The 18,671-nt window shown below is 36.7% G+C and overlaps 1 protein-coding gene across 2 annotated transcripts in view; it reads left to right on the top strand.

The window, feature by feature from the left end:
* ASCC3 (activating signal cointegrator 1 complex subunit 3) overlaps window positions 1-18,671 on the top strand; it is a 323,391-nt gene that overhangs the window by 2,098 nt on the left and 302,622 nt on the right. Inside the window, exons 2-3 of one of the 2 annotated variants that reach the window (XM_046674951.1) lie at window positions 14,293-14,417; window positions 16,628-16,778. In XM_046674951.1, coding sequence (XP_046530907.1) covers window positions 14,328-14,417; window positions 16,628-16,778 — 241 coding nt within the window. In that variant the 5' untranslated portion in view covers window positions 14,293-14,327. Of the gene's footprint in view, window positions 1-14,286; window positions 14,418-16,627; window positions 16,779-18,671 lie in introns of both variants that reach the window. The other variant, XM_046674950.1, reaches the window with a different exon arrangement.

Raw genomic sequence — 18,671 nt, forward strand, 5'->3', positions numbered from 1 at the left:
TAACCACTCAGATGTGGGGCTGGCTCCCAAAATATATCTTGATAGAATGTGGCACAGTTTTTCAACTTTGAGAAGATATCTGCCTGAAGTCAGAATTTTAGCAAGCTCAAACATTTATGGAAAGAAAAAGTGCATAATTACCAAAGAGGAGAGAGTAAGGTATCTAATATGTATTTAGTAACAATCAGAAGGCAGACATTATGTGTCTATCTCCTACATTATACTGTTAAGTTACTTAAAATAGGGACTGGATCTTTTTTCTTGTATCTTTTGCCTAGTATAATATCTGGCACATAGTAGACAGACCCTATATAAATGTTCATTCGTTCAACATATATCATCTTAAATCTTCTATTTTGCATGTAGATGAATGAGTATGTGTGAGTATGTCTACTGTGTGTTCAGTGTCATTTTTCTGCTATCCGTTGGCTATGATAATCTGTCTTCCAGGTCATCTTAACTTATTTCTGAAACTCTAATTCTTAATTCAAAGTTAATGCAATTTAGTTCATGTTTGAGTATTCTGATTTAATCAGAGTATTCGACTTGAAAGGGACAAAAAAATCACTTTGTAATCCCTCTTTATTTTATTGATCAGAAAATTGATAAAGAAGTTAACTGATTTTCTTCCAACAAACAAAAATTGGCATCTGAACTCATTTCTCTTTCTTGTTATTCTACTTCTTCCTACTATATGATTCTGCCTCTCCTCATTGTTCTTTGAATAGACTAACTCTTACAAATAAATTAAGGTAGATTCCCATTTATTGTCCCAGTTTTGGAGTTTTGGGCTAGTCTTCCTTTACCTCTGTGATTCACTCTTCAAAGAGACTTCTTAGGAATTGTGTTCATTATTAAGGGTTTGAAGTGACACGGAAAATTAGGGTGGAATTTGGGAAGATACATAATTAAAAAAACCTAGTAATCTGTAAGAAACTTACAAGTAACAGTAAGCATTCTCAGGATATGTTTTAATGAGATAATTGCCCAAAAATACTGTATTTGAAGAAGAGAAAGTTTACACCTAGTTATTTAATGACTAAACCAAAAAGTGTCAAACTACTGAATCAAACTTTCTTGGGCTGGTGTCTGGAAATGTCTATTTTCAAGCACCTCCCCAGTTTTTCCAATACAAGCACTTCATATTGTTTCATGTTGATAATTTCTACATTAAACCATAGAAATTCAAGAGCCTCTTAAATTTTGGATAATATTTATTCTCTTAAACCAGAACTTCAAAAGAAGGAAGGTAGTTCATCTCAGGATTATGGAGTAAAGGAGACAGTTGCTAATGTTTTCCAGCATTTTCAAAGACTTGCTAGGTCTTTTGAAATTAAGTCAGTGACTAGCAAGTTACTCACTTGTGTGTAGCTAAGAGACATGACATGAATTTGACAGAGGAAAGTTTATATTCCATTCCAAGAGAAGTAATCCATGCTTACTGATGAAACAATTTATCTTTTTAGAAAAAATCCTTTATTTTAGAGTGAATGGAATGCCAAGCATGCTAGTCAGATGGAACAATATAAAAATGTTAAAAACTGCTTTTATTTATAAATAGAAATAAATATGCCTTCATCTTGAAATAAGAAACTTAATTATAAAATTCTACATAAATGATATATAAGAAGAAATTAATATGAGGGTGGTGTTCAATTTGCAAAAGTAATTTCAATACATCTTTTCCCAGGGTGCATGCGTTTTTCTAAAATGAGTCTTGCTTTAAGTAGTACCTTTAGCACCAAGAAGGTTCACTAAACATTCTTTCTGAGCATTCTTTAAGGAGTGAAGGAAGCTTTGCAGAAATGTTAGCACTATGTATACTGTGGGGGTTGGGGTGGTAAAGAATAACCTAAAAATCCCTTCTGGAAAGCTTCACAGATGAATGCTCTAAGTACACATCATTGAACAAATATTTATTGAGTTTCTTGGCACAGGCCAAGAACCATGCAGGGTACCAGGGAAAAGCAAGACATGCACTACTTCTGCACTCTTGGAGATTATAGTCAAGATGCTGGCTTTGTGAGAGTGTTCAGTGAATTCACTTGAGGCGCGGAAAAATACTAATCTATGGCCAGTGAATGCTCTCCTGGTCAGCCTGAAGTTAGCAAAGTGAGGTTTTGTCACCCATTAGAAAAGTGAAATAGTTGGTATCTTAAGTCACTGATTTTGGCCATCAGCTTGGAAAAAAATGAATCAGTGGTAATGGAGTTTGAAGAGTGACTGATTTAACTCCAGTTTTTCACTGCTCTTCTGTTTATATTTATTAGGAACAGAACACTGGAAGAACATTGCTGAAATTCTAAATCCAGTGGACATTTTACCACTTTTCTTGACAGCATTTGATGTGGTTGACTGTACCTCTTTCTTAAAACTCTCTCTTCCCTTGGTTTAGGAGACACCACGCTTCTGCTTTTCCTTGGCCTTTTTTTGCCTCCTTCTGTTCAAAATCTCTTTTATAGACCTTTTCCACCTGTTTATTCCTTAAGGGCTCGTGTTCCTTCCCCTTGTGCTGTCTTTTCTTCTTAGTCTACACACAGATCCTTGGGTAATTTTTAACTCTTCCTGTGGATTTCCTAATGATTCTTGTATCCTGAAACCAGACCTCTCTCCTGAACTCCACACCGAGAATTTGGTACCTCCCAATCATTTCTACTTGAATGTCATACAGACATCTCAAACTCGACTTGTTTAAGATTGAACTCATGATAATCCTACCCCCTCCCCCACCCAAAAAAGAAAACGCTAAACCCTCTTTGCTCTAGTTAAGTGAATTGTACCATCAACCTGATCTATAAATGTGGAAGTCAGCCTTGATCCTCATCCCCTTCCCATGACAATTACAGATAATTGGAATAAGCCAAGTAGATTTGACTTAATCACTTGGATTCATCCACTTTTCTCTAAATCACTACGATTACTTCAATCCAGCAACCCGTCTTCTCTTCATCTTTCATCTGGATTGTTTCAACAACCTTCTGTTATCTTTCCTCTTCCAGTCTTGCCTTCCTGTGGTCCACTGCCTTCACTGCAGTCTTACTAATCCTTAGGAAACACAGCTCAAGTCAAAAACTCTCTTGCAGATTTCTTTTACTATTAGAATAATTTCTAAACAACATGACTTATAAGGTCCTTTGTAACTTATTCCTACCTCTCTCTCCAGCTCCGTCTCTTGTCACGTTACTCCTTGACCACCACACTCCAGTCATCTTTTTCAGTTCCTTGAATGTGAAATGTTCTCACTCTTCAGCTGGAATGTATTGCCCTCTTTGCCTGGCTAACTCTTCATCTTTGAAGTCTCAATACTAGAAAGCTGCTTCTCCTTCCTGACCTCCTTTCTTGTTAGGCTAGAGGCACTTGCTCTGTGTTACAGTAACACTCTTTACTGCCCGCTTTTATAGCAGTCTTATTTTGCATTAGGTAGCTTGTTTAATTTGCTTGTCTTCCCCATCAGACTGTGAGCTTCATGAGGGAAGGTACCAGATTGATTTTGCTTACCATGGTCTACCCAGCCTGGTGTCCAGTATGTAGTAGAAATATTAGTTAAATGAGTGAAACCTGTTCTACATTCTTCTATGATTTTCCTTGTGAGTCCACTCCTACTCTAGGGTTTCTAGCTATCAACTTTTCTTTTACCCTTGCTTTTGCTTTTCTGCTTTAGCTTTGTTAGCTTGAGATTTAGAAAATGCTTAGATAATTTTAGAATTAAATTTCTGCGTATGTAAGTTCTTGAGTTCTTTGAGAAGAATGGCATCATGAGTTGAATAAATGACATTAGATTTTGATTTCTTTTGTGTTTGCGTAAACTTACTATTTTGTAAAGCATTTTATCTTCTTAAGGGCTGAAATAAATTAAATAAACTAATTTCTGTGAAAGTATGTTTTTGAGGTCTTGAAATAAAGATGATATAAGTATTAAAAAAATAAATGCATAGGAATCCAGACCTGTAAATGCTTCTGCCTCTTTTTTGTGGCAACTTTGACCACCCTTTATCCTTCTGGTCATCCATCCAGCCAGCCATTATATGAATACTAAGTGAGAACCTGCTTTGCCCCAGGCAGTGTTTTAGGTGCTGTGGACACTGCAGTGAACAAAGCAGAGTTCCCACCCTCACGGCGCGTGTATTCTCTTGGATGAAGTTGACAACAAATAAGGAAAACATATGTCGTGCGATAGGTGCCATGAAGTAAAGTGGGTTGGGTGCAAGAGAAGGATCAAGGAAGGGGGGTGCTTTTTTAGATAAGAGTGGTCAGAGAAGGCTTCTCTGGTAAAGAGACATTTGAGCAAAGACCTGAAGGAAATGGGGTGCTACCTGTGTGGCATCTAGAGGAAGAATGTTCATGCAGAGCGATCTGCTTGGTGTAGTTATATCACTGGAAGGAATGCTAATATGGATGCCCCAGAGTGAGCAGGGAGTAGAGTTACAGGAGATCGAGTCAAAAAGTAGGAGAAAGCCAGGTTCCTTGGGGCTTTTGAAGGTTACTCAGAGATATGGGAAACGTTTGGAGGGTTTTGAGCAGAGGAGAGCCACAATGTTACTCGTTTTAGAAAGAATCATTCTTGTTTATATGTGTAAACTAGATTGTTAGGGAGTGAAGGTGAAAACAGGGATACTAGAAAAGCCCTTGCAATAATCCAGGGAAGAGATGATAAGTGGTCAGATTCTGGATATATTTTGAAGATAGAGTTGGGAGAATTTGCTGATAAATTGAATGGAGTAAAGCATAACTCCAAGTCTTCTGGCCTGGGCAACAGGCGGAATGGAGTTGTGACTTACTAAAGTGAGGTGGACCACACAGCAGGAGGTTTGCAGTGGGAGATCAATTTTGATATTTTTAAGTTTGTGCCAGCTCTTAGACATCCAAGTGGAGATGTGGAAGAGGCAGTGGGTACACAAATCTGGGGTACAGATGAGATGTGCAGGATGGAGATAAGAATTTGGTGTTTGTCAGAATATAAATGATACTTAAAGCCATGGGACTGAATAGGATCCCCTGGGGAAGAGTGTAGCTAGAGAAAAGGTCTAAGCGCTGAGCTCAGGGGTACAACAATGTTTAAAGGCTGGGTGGATGAGGAGGAACCAACAAGAGAGGAAAGTGCCAGTAATGTGGGAGAAAAACCAAGAAATATTGGTGTTCTAGAAGTCAAGTGAAGCAACTGTATCTAGAAGGGCTGGGTCAAAAACTCCTGACAGGGATCAAACAAGTACTGAGAAGAAACATTGAGGATGGCAATATTGAAGTTGTTTGTGACCTTAATAGCTCTTTTGGTAGAACAGTGGAGGTAGAAGCCTGACTGCGCGAGAGTTTTCGCTGTAGGTAGGGAGGGAGCAGAAAAGTGGGGTGTTAGTTGAAGAGGGCTGTGGAGTCAGCAGAGGTTTTTAAATGTGGGAACTGCTACGGCATATTGTTAGGCTTTGGAAATGATCCAATAGAGAAAATATTACTAATGAGAGAGGAGACAGTTTCACTCCAGCAACTCTTATCAGTGTATCCCCACTGAATAAATTTTTCTTGAAAGAATTAATCAATGAATGAATAAAAGTTCACCAGATGCAGTATATTTTTTTTATCAGTGCTGATAAAAAGTAGGATAAAGAACATTTTTTTTTTTGATTTTTTTTTTTTGAGGAAGATTATCCCTAAGCTAACATCTGCTGCCAATCCTCCTCTTTTTGCCGAGGAAGACTGGCCCTGAGCTAACATCCGTGCCCATCTTCCTCTACTTTATATGTGGGAGCCTACCACAGCATGGCTTGCCAAGCGCTGCCATGTCCGCACCCGGAATCCGAACTGGCGAATCCTGGGCCGCTGAAGTAGAAGGTGGAAACTCAACCGCTGCGCCACCCCGCCGGCCCCAGGATAAAGAACATTTTGGTTAACACCTGCATTTTCAGATGGTTCTGAGAATTGATTAGGTTTCAGCCTTCCTTGGTTAAAGCACCATCTTGAAGTTTCCTTTCTCACCTTGGTGGACCTGTGTTTCTCAAGTCTTTGCAGCTGCCCTTACAAATTGTCTCTTAAGGTGTGTCACCACTATGGACATTTCTCATCTTTTACTTTGTGTTCATTTATCCCATTTAAACTTTTAAAAAGTTGGTAGCTATTTCAAAAATTTGAAGACCTCTTAGGAACTGTTACCCTTAGCTTAAGAAAATAGAAAATTTGCTGAAGAGTGAAGTCAGATTTTTAAATATTCAGAGTAGGGTTGCTGATTAAAATACAGAATGCAGAGTTGAACTTCAGGTAAACAACAAATAATTTCTTAGTATAATAGGCCTCATACAATATTTGGGACATACTTGCGTGGGACATACTTATACTAAGAAAATTACTTGTTGTTTACCTGAAATTCAAATTTAACTCTGCATTCTAAATTTTTATTGGCTAAATCTAGCAACTGTAATTTAGAGGAAAGGTTTGGATGATTCTTAGTCTAAGAATATAAACAAAAGGTAAACTGTCAGAATTTGGGTCTCTTGAAAATGTAATCCTGATGGTGTAGTCACACCTAACTGATGATCAAGAAGAGGGAGGTATCTCAAGTAACTGATGTTGCTGTGCCTGGATATTTTAAAAGAATATGAAATTGAACATGGAAAGAGAGTATACAAACCAAGGACAAATAAAAGAAAAGAGAATTTGTAAGAACTGGGAGCATATCCTTGAAGAAACGTTAGGGTTCACAAGAACAATTTTTAAGTTATATTCATCAGTCTGTTTCTAGAGGCAAGTGCTAGCATGTTAAAAAAGAGAAAATGAGTTTACTTAATCTGCTTCCTTCTTTTATGCTAAGGAGTATAGAGAATGGACTCTCGATGGGCAGAATTGCCAATGAAATGGAAGAATTGATTTGGGTTAAATGGAATTGAAGCACCTTATGGGTGGAAATATTAAAAGAGCACCCGGATGTTCAGTGTTCAGATGTTCAGTCTGTCATAAGCCTGAGAATTTTCAGATGGTGTTTTCAGAACCTGCAATTTGCCAGACACTCATTTTGATGCTTTCACAACTTACCATCTCTTATTAGCCTCCTGTGTTTATTTAAAACTTTTAATAATGGAATAATTCAATAATATGGGGAATTTCGGGAAATAATGTAACAAACACTGATGAACTCGTGATGCAGATTTAATTAGTATTAATTTTTACCTTATTTGCTTCAGGTGTTTCTCTTCTAAAAAATACTGCTAAATTTGTTTTTCTTTTTGTCACTTTTTCTCCCCTCCCCTTCATTCCACTACTTTGAAGCTGGTGTGTATAGTTATCATGCATATTTCTACATACTTCTGTGTGACAGGATGTAAACTAAGGCATAATGAGGGAGTTGATGGAAAGAAGTGGAACTGATTAGTGTGGTGAAGAGAAGACTTGAAGTAGGGTGAAAGTGTCTTCAACTAGAAGTCACTCATATGAAAAGGAATGCTTAAATTTGGTAACTTATTGACATTATGCAATACAGATAGTTTTTTACCTTTAAGATCAGAAAGGAACATCCAGTACTTAGTGATCAGTTATTTTATGGTCTATACTTACATGGAAATTTTTATTAAACATCGAAAAACATTGTTCAGCCTATGCAGATGTCATTTTTATTAAAATGTCAACAAAAATTGATTTTCCTAATATCTTCACAGTAAAAATTAACCCTCGATCTTTAGAGAAATGACATTACTATTTAAAAAATTGATAAAATCAAATGCTGTAATTTTCAAAGCACAAGAGAAAGTGAAATTTTAAAATATCTTCCTAATATGGTGCTTTTCGAAGCATGATATTTCTTTTCAGTAATTAAATTTTAAAAAAGGTGGGAGGTGTCATTGATGAAACCTGTTGTTTTCCTCAGTTGGAATAGGTATAGTTTGTTTCTAAGGAAAATGGCTTAGAAGTTAGACTAAAGGAAGAGGGAGAAATCTGGGCCTGACCCTTTCAAACAGCTCTTCGGTTGAGGAAGCTGTGGATAGCAGAGGATGGAGTGTGAGAAGGCAGACAGTTCAGCTCAGAGCAAGTCACAGAAGACGTCCCGGTGAGCTGTATTTGGCAGGCTGCATTTCTGACAGATATAAAGGGCAAGAGTACCCTGTTTTTATAAGTAATTAAGTTTTTTCTCATAAGTATTGAAGCAAACAGTTCAGACCAGAATGTTAAATAATGGTCATGTCCGTACATTTTTTCAGAAGGATTAAGTAAAGCATGTATTAAATACAATATAGTAGCACAATAGAATTCTTATTTCTATATATTTGTTCTAATTCACAGTCCCAGTGAATTAGTAATTCACTTTTGTGTTTTTACATTTCTTGTTTACCATGTAAAATTCATTTGAGTCCTGATTTTAGTGTCTGATTTTTCTCTACTTGAGAGAGAAGGGTAGTGATTTCATCCCGTATTGCCAAGTATATGCCATCATCTTTTACATAGTGTCAGTGTTAGGGCTATTTAAGAATTTCCTCTACTGTGCACAAAACAATAAGTAAAGATTAAGGCCATCATGTCCTTTGATAGATATTTTTTGGCTTTGGAGTGTATAATCCTAGTCGTTTGGGTGTAAACACTTGAATCAGATTTCCGAAAGGTCACCAGTTGCAGAGCTCATGTTCGGGTAATGGTGCTCCATATAATTGTGATACAGAGGAACAAGTGTAAGGTCAGGAAAACCCTTTCTCTTTGAACAGCTAAGGCTGGTTCCAGAGCATCACTAGAGTTTTGGCTTGGTGTCTGAGGGTGCCTCTTGAGAGGAGGAGGTAGTCACGGTTTCAATTCAAATTAATCTTTTCAGGGTTTATTAAGGGACAGGTATAAATTCCTTGGATCTGTCTTCCAGAGGCCCATAGATTAGTGTGGAATGAGAATTTTGCATTTCTCAAGTAATCTGGACCGGGACCTCTTTCACTAGGCCAGTGTGGGAGAATTAAAATATGACTGCTCAGTAATATGCGGGCTTGTTTGATCCTTGTGGGGTGTTCTTTCTGACTGTACTTGTTCTCATCCGGTGCCGATATGTTATTCTAGCCACTTGTTTTCCTGAGGGCATTTTTAAAGAAAAACTTTTCTTATCCTTTGTTACAAGGAAAATTAATGTAACTATGGGGGTCTTCTGTGATTATAAAGACTATTCAGTTTATAGTTATGAGCCTGTCTAGGTCTCCTCCCCTCGCGACCATTTCTCACAACATAGCCCCATTGTTAAGTGACATATGACTATATTTGGGTTTATCTAAAAAGTGTGTTTGTATGTATTTAATGATCTTTCCCTTGCTTTCTCTGTTCTCTGTGCTCCAAGTCTCTTTCCTAATTTGGTTGGAAACTATTCAAGAGCAGTTGCTTCTTGCTTAAGAATGAGTTAGAATCTAAAGTGAACTTGTTGGGTGGAAATTATGAATAGTTAAAATTACCCTCGAAAATCCCTTATTTGGACACTAGGTTGTCACAACATATTGTTTCTCACTATGTTGTACATAGCTGTGTTTTTCCTCCAGACTTGGAAGATATCACAGTTTCCTCAGATGAACCAGGTGAAAAAGTTGGCTTGTGTTGAATGGCCATGTTGTGTATTTTTTTTAAAAAGGGAGCATAGTTTTAAACATTGGAGTCGTGCAATGCAGCAAGATGCTCACAGTTTGAGATGCATGTGGTGATTGAAACAGACTAAGGGAGCATCATATTCTTGTTGCTCATCCCCCATTCACTCTGGAGCAAGTGTTCAGTATGTAAAATAGTGGGCAGAATCTCCAGTATTACTGTTTTTGTCTGTCTGCAGCTTTTATTTGGCTTATTGTGTTTGATTGATTCAAATAATTAAATGTGCCTGTGATGTGACTCTGCTGCACTAACCAGTTGATGGCAGTAAGATGCAATGTAAGAAGGAATAAAAGGTAAAAATTCTCTTTAGGATATACCATGAAAAATCACCTTTTTTTGAAATGGCATAATAGAGGATTATATGTATAATGTCTATTAAGGCTGATGTCTTTCTGAATTCTGATGTTGACAGTGTTAACTCTATCACAACTCGATTTTTTTAAAAGGTGAAGTAAAATATAAATATTCTAGTTTATTTTTCAAGATATGGGTTGTGGGCATATAGTTCTATTTTAAGTATTGAAATCTTCTTTTTTAAAGATTGGCCCTGAGCTAACATTTTTCCTTCTTCTCCCCAAAGAGCCCCCCAGTACATAGTTACATATTCTAGTCGCAGGCCTTTCTGGCTGTGCTATCTGAGACGCTGCTTCAGCATAGCCTGATGAGCCGTGCTAGGTCCACGCCTAGGATCCGAACCTGTGAAACCCCAGGCCACCGAAGCGGAGCACACAAACGTAACCACTCAGCTACGGGGCTGGCCCCTTAAGTATTGAAATCTCAAATTCTAGTTTTTAGTCCATTCATGACCTACTTCATTATTCCAGTGTTTTTTTCCTTTACCTGCATTATATCACTTGACATTTTTTTTCCCCTAATAATTCTCTAGTATCCATGCTTGTCAGCAACTAATTGCTGACTTTATACTCATTAGGAAATATAGTTTGGCTGTTCTGGAGATTCTGTTATTTGTTCATAGTGAAAAATACATTAACTATATTTTCCTGACATTACTGTCAAGTAGTCAGACCTTTTTTAGAGTTCAGAAACATAGGTGTGGAATATGAAGAATAAATCTTACCAATTTTCGGTGTGGTACTTCAGAATAATATGTATTAGAATTCTAGCCCACTAGATTATTGATTATTGGCTAATATAATTTCACAAAGGGAAATACACTCTTCTCAGATTTTTTTCTTTCCTATTTGAATGTTAAAAAGGGCAATTAACTTATTCAAGACCTTTTCTTTTTATCTGTACTTATATCTAATCAACACTCTAAAGATTCATTCAGATAGTCACAGATGGGTACTTCTGGCCAATAAAAAATAGGCTTTTAGGGTTTCACTCTTAGAAATTATATTTGTTCTGAGGTGTTAATATTTCCTATTAAAGGAATTTTTCATTATACTTTTGTCATTTAGTAGACCATACTGAATGTGGAATAAAAACTACCGAGGTAACTATTGCAATGTAGGCCAGTTTATCTTAATGTGTATTCACCGTAGTCTTAGAAATCAGGAATTTTGACTGTGAACATTATAACATGTCTTTAAGACCTCCTAGTTGATCATCTTTTCCTTTTATGTGCACCTCAAATCCAGTACTTAATCCCTCTCATCATTTAGGCCCCACTGTCCTCCTATTGTCCCTGTGTTATAAGCCATAACCCTAGGTCATACCAACTTTTGTTCCTTTGCCAGATTGTTGCCACTCTAAATTCATGGTTTCCGGGATAAGTGGAGCATTCATTGCTACCCAAAACATTCTTTTATGGTTTGTTAGTTAGTTTCCTCTCTGTTGTTGGTAGTGAGGTCAAACTTTTGCCTCTGTCATCAAAAATTCCATCTCATCATCTTTTAAACAGTTTCAGCAGATCTCAAAGAAAACAGGAGTCGTCTTGGTGGAACTCCCTTTACCATGTTTTCTCTCCCCATTCACCTTCTTCTTCACCATGTTATAGACATCTGCACTTCCACTCATCCATCCCTCCATGCTTCTCCTTCTCTCCGGGTCTTCTCAATTTGACTTTTATACATTTCAGATACCTTTAAATGTTGGTAATCTTGGGGGCCAGCCTGCTGGTGCACCAGTTAAGTTCACATGCTCCGCTTTGGTGGTCCGGGGTTTGCCAGTTCAGATCCCAAGTATGGACCTACACACCGTTTGTCAAGCCATGCTGTGGCAGGCATTCCACATATAAAGTAGAGGAAGGCAGGTACAGATGTTAGCTCAGGGCTGGTCTTCTTCAGCAAAAAGAGGAGGATTGGTGGCAGATGTTAGCTTACGGCTAATCTTCCTAAAATAAATAGATAAATAAATAAATAAATGTTGGTAATCTTTTTACTGGTACAATTACAATGAGTTTTGAAGAACAGAGTTCTTAAAACTTATTTATACCCAGTACCTAGCACAGTTCCTGGCTAGATAGGAGAAACTCAAATATTTGTGAATAAATGATTTATAGATGATCATGAGCAAATGAGCTGTTACATTTTTAGTGTTGATTGTTCAACCTGAGGAAGAAAACAGATGAAACCAAATTAGAAAACCAGTAATATGATTTACTTCTCTTGACAAGTATAATTCGTGCTGATTATTATTATTATTATTTTACTGAGGAAGATTCGCCCTGAGCTAACATTAGTGTCAGTCTTCCTCTATTTTGTATGTGGGATGCTGCCACAGCGTGGCCAATAAGTGGAATAGGTCTGCGCCTGGAATCTGAATCCCCAAACCCAGGCCTCCAAAGCTGAGTATGTAGAAACCAACCACTATGCCACGGGGTGGGCCCCAATGCTGATAATTTTGATGGGAACTCAGGGAGCTTTAAAGTTTCCTGTTAGTGTAACAATGAGACTGGCCTCAGTGAGATCATTACCTGGCCCTACTATTAGATCTCTTCTTAGAGGTTAGGTTTATTTCTTGTTTTGTTAGGATTTGTTAGGTTTGTGGTGAATTAGAACAAAAATCAGTGAAGTCTTACTCCTTGTTGTTTTTAGAGAGGGATGGGGGATTCAGGAGATTCCTGTGAGATATGTGAAAATTATGGAAGTAGTGTTCTCAAGTACCCCATTTATGTTCATAAGACCATGCCTGAGGCAGACCCTTCTGTGTATCATAAGTCTCTTGTTCTGATGTAACCTTTTGAAAGCACTAACTTGTGTGGTAAAAGGTAGGTTCTAAGGCAGAATCTGTTTAGTTTAGTGTCAAGACCTTTCTTTAAAGACTTTTAATGTCAGTCATCATCAGTAGAATGCCTGTCTTTGCAGTCTCAGTTTATGCAGACAGTTTAAACCCCAGTGCCCTAAGGCATTGTTGTATCCCTTAGTTCTCCTCAGTGGGTGATATTAACTGTCTTCCATCTTGGGAGACTTGACTAAAAAGTCTTTCAACTCACTTTCAGTAAGACTTTATTCTCTCACAGACCCTGATTGAGAAAAGCTGCTAGGAAGCAGATTGTGCACCTAAACTTTGGCCTCTGAAATCTTAATAGATGGGAACTCCTTGGTCACTGTTGATTTGAGACAAAATTGTATGGTGACTTAAGAATAAATGATACTGCCTCTAAGATGGTGGTTCTTAAAGTATGACCAGCTGCATCACTTGAGAACTTGTTGGAAAAGTAAAATTCTTATGCCCCATGTCAGTGCCATCTGATCTGCTGAATCAGAAAATTGAGGGTGAATAGTAGGGTCTTGGGGCTCAGCAATTTGAGAAGCCTTCCAGGTGACTTTGATGCATACTAAAGTTTGAGGATCTCTGCTCTGTGCTGTCCACTAACTCCTGCTTCCTTTTTTCTTTCAAATGCTCCAAGAAGTATATTATCCAGTCTTAGAAAAATCCAGATGTGATTCCCTGAGTCATCTCGTTTCCAGAATTGCTCTCCTAAATTCATTCCCAATGGGTAGTTTAAAGTCAGCTTCTAGGACATTCATTTGCAAAATGGATCATTTTACTTTTCTGAATAAGATTCTTCAGTTTGATGTAGAGAATCCAACTGCTTTTTCATATTATTTCCTAATTGATCTGCAATGTAGTCATCTATTTTTTTGTTTCATGTAGTTTTTTGTTTCTGATTTTTAATGTAATTTTATTTTGGTCAGAAAATATGACCTATATCAGGGGTCAGCAAACTAGTTTGGTCACCCCGAGCCCAAGAATGGTTTTTACATTCCTGTGTGTCAAAGAGCTAGCTACAGGAACTTTAGGAAGAGTGTTCCAAGCAGAGGGAAGCACTAACGCAAATGCCTCTGAATGGAAACATGCTTATATTTCAAGAAGAGAATAAGCCGTGAGACTCTGAAAGCAAGGGATAATATTGTGTGAGATGAAATCAGTGAACATAAAACAAAATTAGGGAAAGGATGGGCAAGTGCTTTCGTCTCTCTCAATGTTAGTAGCAGTAGTACTACAGTATTTGAAGCCTGTACTTGGGAGTCTGTAGAACGCATTTTGAAGGAATATTATAGTAGTACCCACAAACAAGTGTTTTTTGTTTGTTTCCTTTTCCTTTCTCCAACCATAGCCAGTGCATTATAAAAAAAACTTAATGGGTAGAAAGTGAGTCAGGAGAATTTTTCAACAGTGGTAGCAATTGCATTTTAGCTAGTTGGTTTCTTTTTTCTCTTGTGTAGGTCAATTTGTTGAGTTTGATTACCTCTCTCCCCTCCTCCCAACGATAAATATCATCTTGTTTTGTTTCAGTTTCAGGTTTCTCATTGTATGGATCACTGATTGAATAATAGATGGCTCTACCTCGTCTCACTGGAGCCCTGCGCTCCTTTTCAAATGTCACCAAACAAGATAATTATAATGAAGAAGTGGCTGACTTAAAGGTAAATTTTTTTAGATGAAAACCATTGTAAATATAGAATATAGGCAGACATTTGACATTCTTTTTCTCTATTCTGTGTGCTTAAAATAGTAAGTCTTACCTTGTTTGGTGTTATACTGAGAAGGGGTATGGGTATACTGATGTTTCCTATGGGAATACTTATCTTAAGCACTTATGACTGTATTGTCAAAGAGAATAATCAGAATTATGATATTGAATTCTTTAATTTTTCTTTTGCTAAGGTTCCTACCACAGGTATTTTTGTAATTTAATCCAAGAATTTGCCTCTGGATCATTTAAGTTTTTAGGTCTTTGGTAAAAATTTTATCAAATCCAGAAACAGCGTCTGTACCATAATATGGGAAATATGAATATTAATCTCTTAAATTCAGTGGCTGGTCTCATAATTGACATCTCTCTGGTCCTTATAATTGGTTCTGGACTTTATAGGCTTGAAGGTATATGAACTGTGTATATGAAGGAATGACCCATATAATATAATATATGAAGGAACTGGCCCTATGCTGTTTTTTAAAAAACAGCAGTCACTTTACTGACTCCTTATTTGACTCTGTCGTAGGATATTATCATCATTTCCTAGTAGGTTGGAATTTTATTGCTTGAAGTCCTTATGCAATTTTACAATTAATAGCTTCACTTACTAGGAAGAAAAGATTTGAAGTAGTCTTTAGATAGATTTTTCCTCTAACAGTGATAGAGAATTTTGCTACACATGAAACAGTTAACCTTTTTTACAATGGGAGCTCTTTTGCATTTTCCATAGCAATTAAGATAAGGATGTATCTATACAATTAATTAATATTGTATCTTAAACTTGTTACTACATTTCCTCTACTAAGGTCCTTTACAGGTTATTTTATGTTAGAGATACAACTGAAGATTTTAAAATTTGAAAGGGAGTAAGGACTACATGCTTTTCCCATTTCATTTCATTCATTCTTGTAGGCTTTTAAACTTTTTTTCCTGAGGAAAGAAAGTGGCAGATATAACGAGTCTCATTTTAATACAGCTTTTTATCTTGGGAAATTTTCAACATATACAGAACAGAGGGAAAAGTAAGATGATCCTTTATGTACCTATGACCCATTGTAACAACTTAATTCAACTTGTCGCCAGTCTTATTTCATATCTACATTTGCCCATTTTCCTCCCCCTAAATCTTGATTAATTAGCTCCGTTTTAAATTAGAACTGAGGGGGCTGGCCCCTTGGCTGACTGATTAAGTTCATGCACCCCAACTTCCACAGCCAAGGATTTCACTGGTTCGGATCCTCGGTGTGGACCTAGCACCACTCCTCAAGCCATGCCGAGGCAGCGTCCCACATAGCACAACTAGAAGGACCTACAACCAGCAAATACAACTATGTACTGGGGGGCTTTGGGGAGAAGGGAGAAAAAAGATTGGCAACAGATGTTAGCTCAGGTGCCAGTCTTTAAAAAAAAAAAGTTAGAACTGAGGCAGGGAAGTAATAGTGAATTATGCAGCATCATCAGTACAACCAAGAGTAAAATTAGTTTTTATCTGACCTACTACTTTTTCATTTGGTCAGAAGGCTTCGTGAAGTTTAATCTATGGATCAAGGCCAGTGGTGTAAAGTAAAATTTTTATTGCTTTCTGTGGTCAGTTCTTGAGAATGAGGAAAAGAAAGAAAAGAGTGTGGATAGATAAGAGCTCTTAGATGCCTAACCTGTTCTAGGATCATAATTAGGAAAGCAATGCTGATTTGAATATAGTGAACCCATCATAGGAATCTAATTTTCTTTAAATGCCTTTCATCAAAAAGTATCGCATAAAGGTCTTGTATACAATATGGTCTAAGCTATGTTAAAAACAAGCAGAAAAGTGTAAAAGATGTACATGGGATGTTACCAATTGTTATTATCTAGATGTTGGACTTTATGCTTTTTACTTTGCTGTATGAAAATAATTTCATGATGAGTATTCATTGTGATTAAAATGATAAAAGAAAAAGGAAACTTTTATTAAACATATCTTTTAAACAAATGAGATTCTTTTAAATCACATTAAATAAAGCTCCTTCTGGGAGCTGTAAATTTGGATGTGAATAGATACAATTTTGAATTCTTGTGGGTAGTGCCAAGCTGTATAATGGGATGTAAAATAGATGCAATAAGTAGTGGATTTGAGAAAACCTTTAACCAATATGTCTCTTTATTATGCTGTTTCAGATGAAGCGGTCTAAACTTCATGAACAAATTGTAGGTTTGGACCTGACGTGGAAGAAGATAGTAAAATTTTTGAATGAAAAACTGGAGACAAGTGAAATGCAAAGTGTAAATGAAGACTTAAAAGATATATTGCAGGCTGCAAAGCAAATAGGTATAGTTTTGTTTTGTGTTTTTTTAAAGAACCACTAAGGTTCAAAAGTAGTTTTCTTTTAAACTATATATTATATAGTGAGAGGCTAACATTTCCTGGCAAGTATTCATAATTATGAACGTTTTATCTATCAAGGAGCGTAGGATAGAGTCAGGGAGGTAGAAGGAAAGTAGTAATTATAATACAGTCAAACATGAGGGATTTATAGGAATTTAGAGTTTGAAAACCAGTCTTGATTGAAATAAGGGTCAGATAAATTAAAAATTTAGTGTAACTTGCAGGAACCTTAAAAGGCATAATCTCTTATAGATGCCCACGTAGCACATAGTGAGGGACAGCACTAAAGCTGAACTTTGCTTTATTTCTTGTCACACACTAACATTCTCATCAATTAATTATATTTGAAAGAAATTATAATTAGAGATTGTAAGACTATGTGCTTAACACAGGTTACTTTCCCAAGGTTGAAAACAAAACAAATCAAATGACTATTTGGTAGTACATCTGAGTTTGTTCATTGAAATTCATCATCTCATTCTAGACTCTTATAACTAAAACGCATAGTTAATACTACTATAGTTCTAAATTTTCCAAATTCAGGTTTTCTGCCTCCAAAAAGTTCAAACTCATGCTCTGGCTCTATGTGATCTGGCCTCCACCTTTCTTTCTGGCCACAAGTCATGGTCGCCCTCGCTAACTTTGTTTCAGACACATGGACTTTTCTCGCTTCCTCAAACCCACTAACTTGCTGCCTGTTTTGGGGGTCTTTGTACATGCTCATCCCTGTGCTGAGAATGTTTGTCTGTCTAATCTTAGAGTGGGTAGATCCTTTCTTGTTATGCTGAACTCAGCTAAAAAATTACTTCCTTAATGAGGCCTTCGCTGACCATCCAATCTCAAGTTGTTACCCAATCAATCTTTATCTTATAACCCTCTGTAACATTTTCTCCACAACATTTATTGTTATCTGATATTTTGCTTGTTTGTTTATTGCTTGTGTTTTGCTACTAGGATGTAAGTTTAATGAGAATAGGATCTTATTTTTCTTGTTCTGTCTCCATCCCCAGTGCTTGGCATATTTTAGGGTCTTAATGAAGGTTTACTTGATAAATAAATGAAAAAGCTTTCTCAGGTGATTTCTTGGTAGAGGGATAATGTAGATCTATACTTTTCCATATGCTGGTCAGCAATTTTCTTCCCTACACTAACTTTGGAGGGTGTTCTATCTCATATACTTGAAGACTTCTGATTTATGATCATCAAATCTTTAAATTTATTTTTTAAGTATTTTGACTTTGATTATCCTTTAATTATCATTGTTTCGTAGTATAGTATAATATTGAATGTCCTCACTGTTTTAAGTTGTGAGAATACAAAATAAATGTCATATACGTTTCTGTAGTTAGATGATCTTCTGAAGTTCAAGAGCTTTAGTCAGAGTTGAGTTTGCTTAAGCCTACGGGAAACAGAGCACACTTTGGTGAGATTTGTGATAGCATTTGGCATAGAATCACACTTTATATTTTAAGAATGTAGAGGCAGTTAGATACTTTGGAAAATGGTAGCAAAAATGCAGTGTCTCCAGTGTAGATCACCTTGACTAGGATCCTAACCCTTACGGGCTTCACTGTCTTTATTTCTAAGATGTTAGGGCCACCAGGGGGGTGGTCTGACTAAAGTGCTTTTCAAAAACTGTAGAGAGTTTCCTTCCTCTTCCATTTTAAAAATGCCTTAGAATACCTAGCAAAAACAGTAATAAAATATTAAACTTATTTAGTACCATGGCTAAGTTGTTTCTTTATGTAAGTGATGTAGAAATTAAGATTTTTAAAAAATAAATTATCCTTTAGACTACTTCCCCAAATATCTTTGACCAGTCAAAAATCATTGTTT

This window comes from Equus quagga, chromosome 11, assembly GCF_021613505.1.
Source record: "Equus quagga isolate Etosha38 chromosome 11, UCLA_HA_Equagga_1.0, whole genome shotgun sequence".
NCBI classification, from domain to species: domain Eukaryota; kingdom Metazoa; phylum Chordata; class Mammalia; order Perissodactyla; family Equidae; genus Equus; species Equus quagga.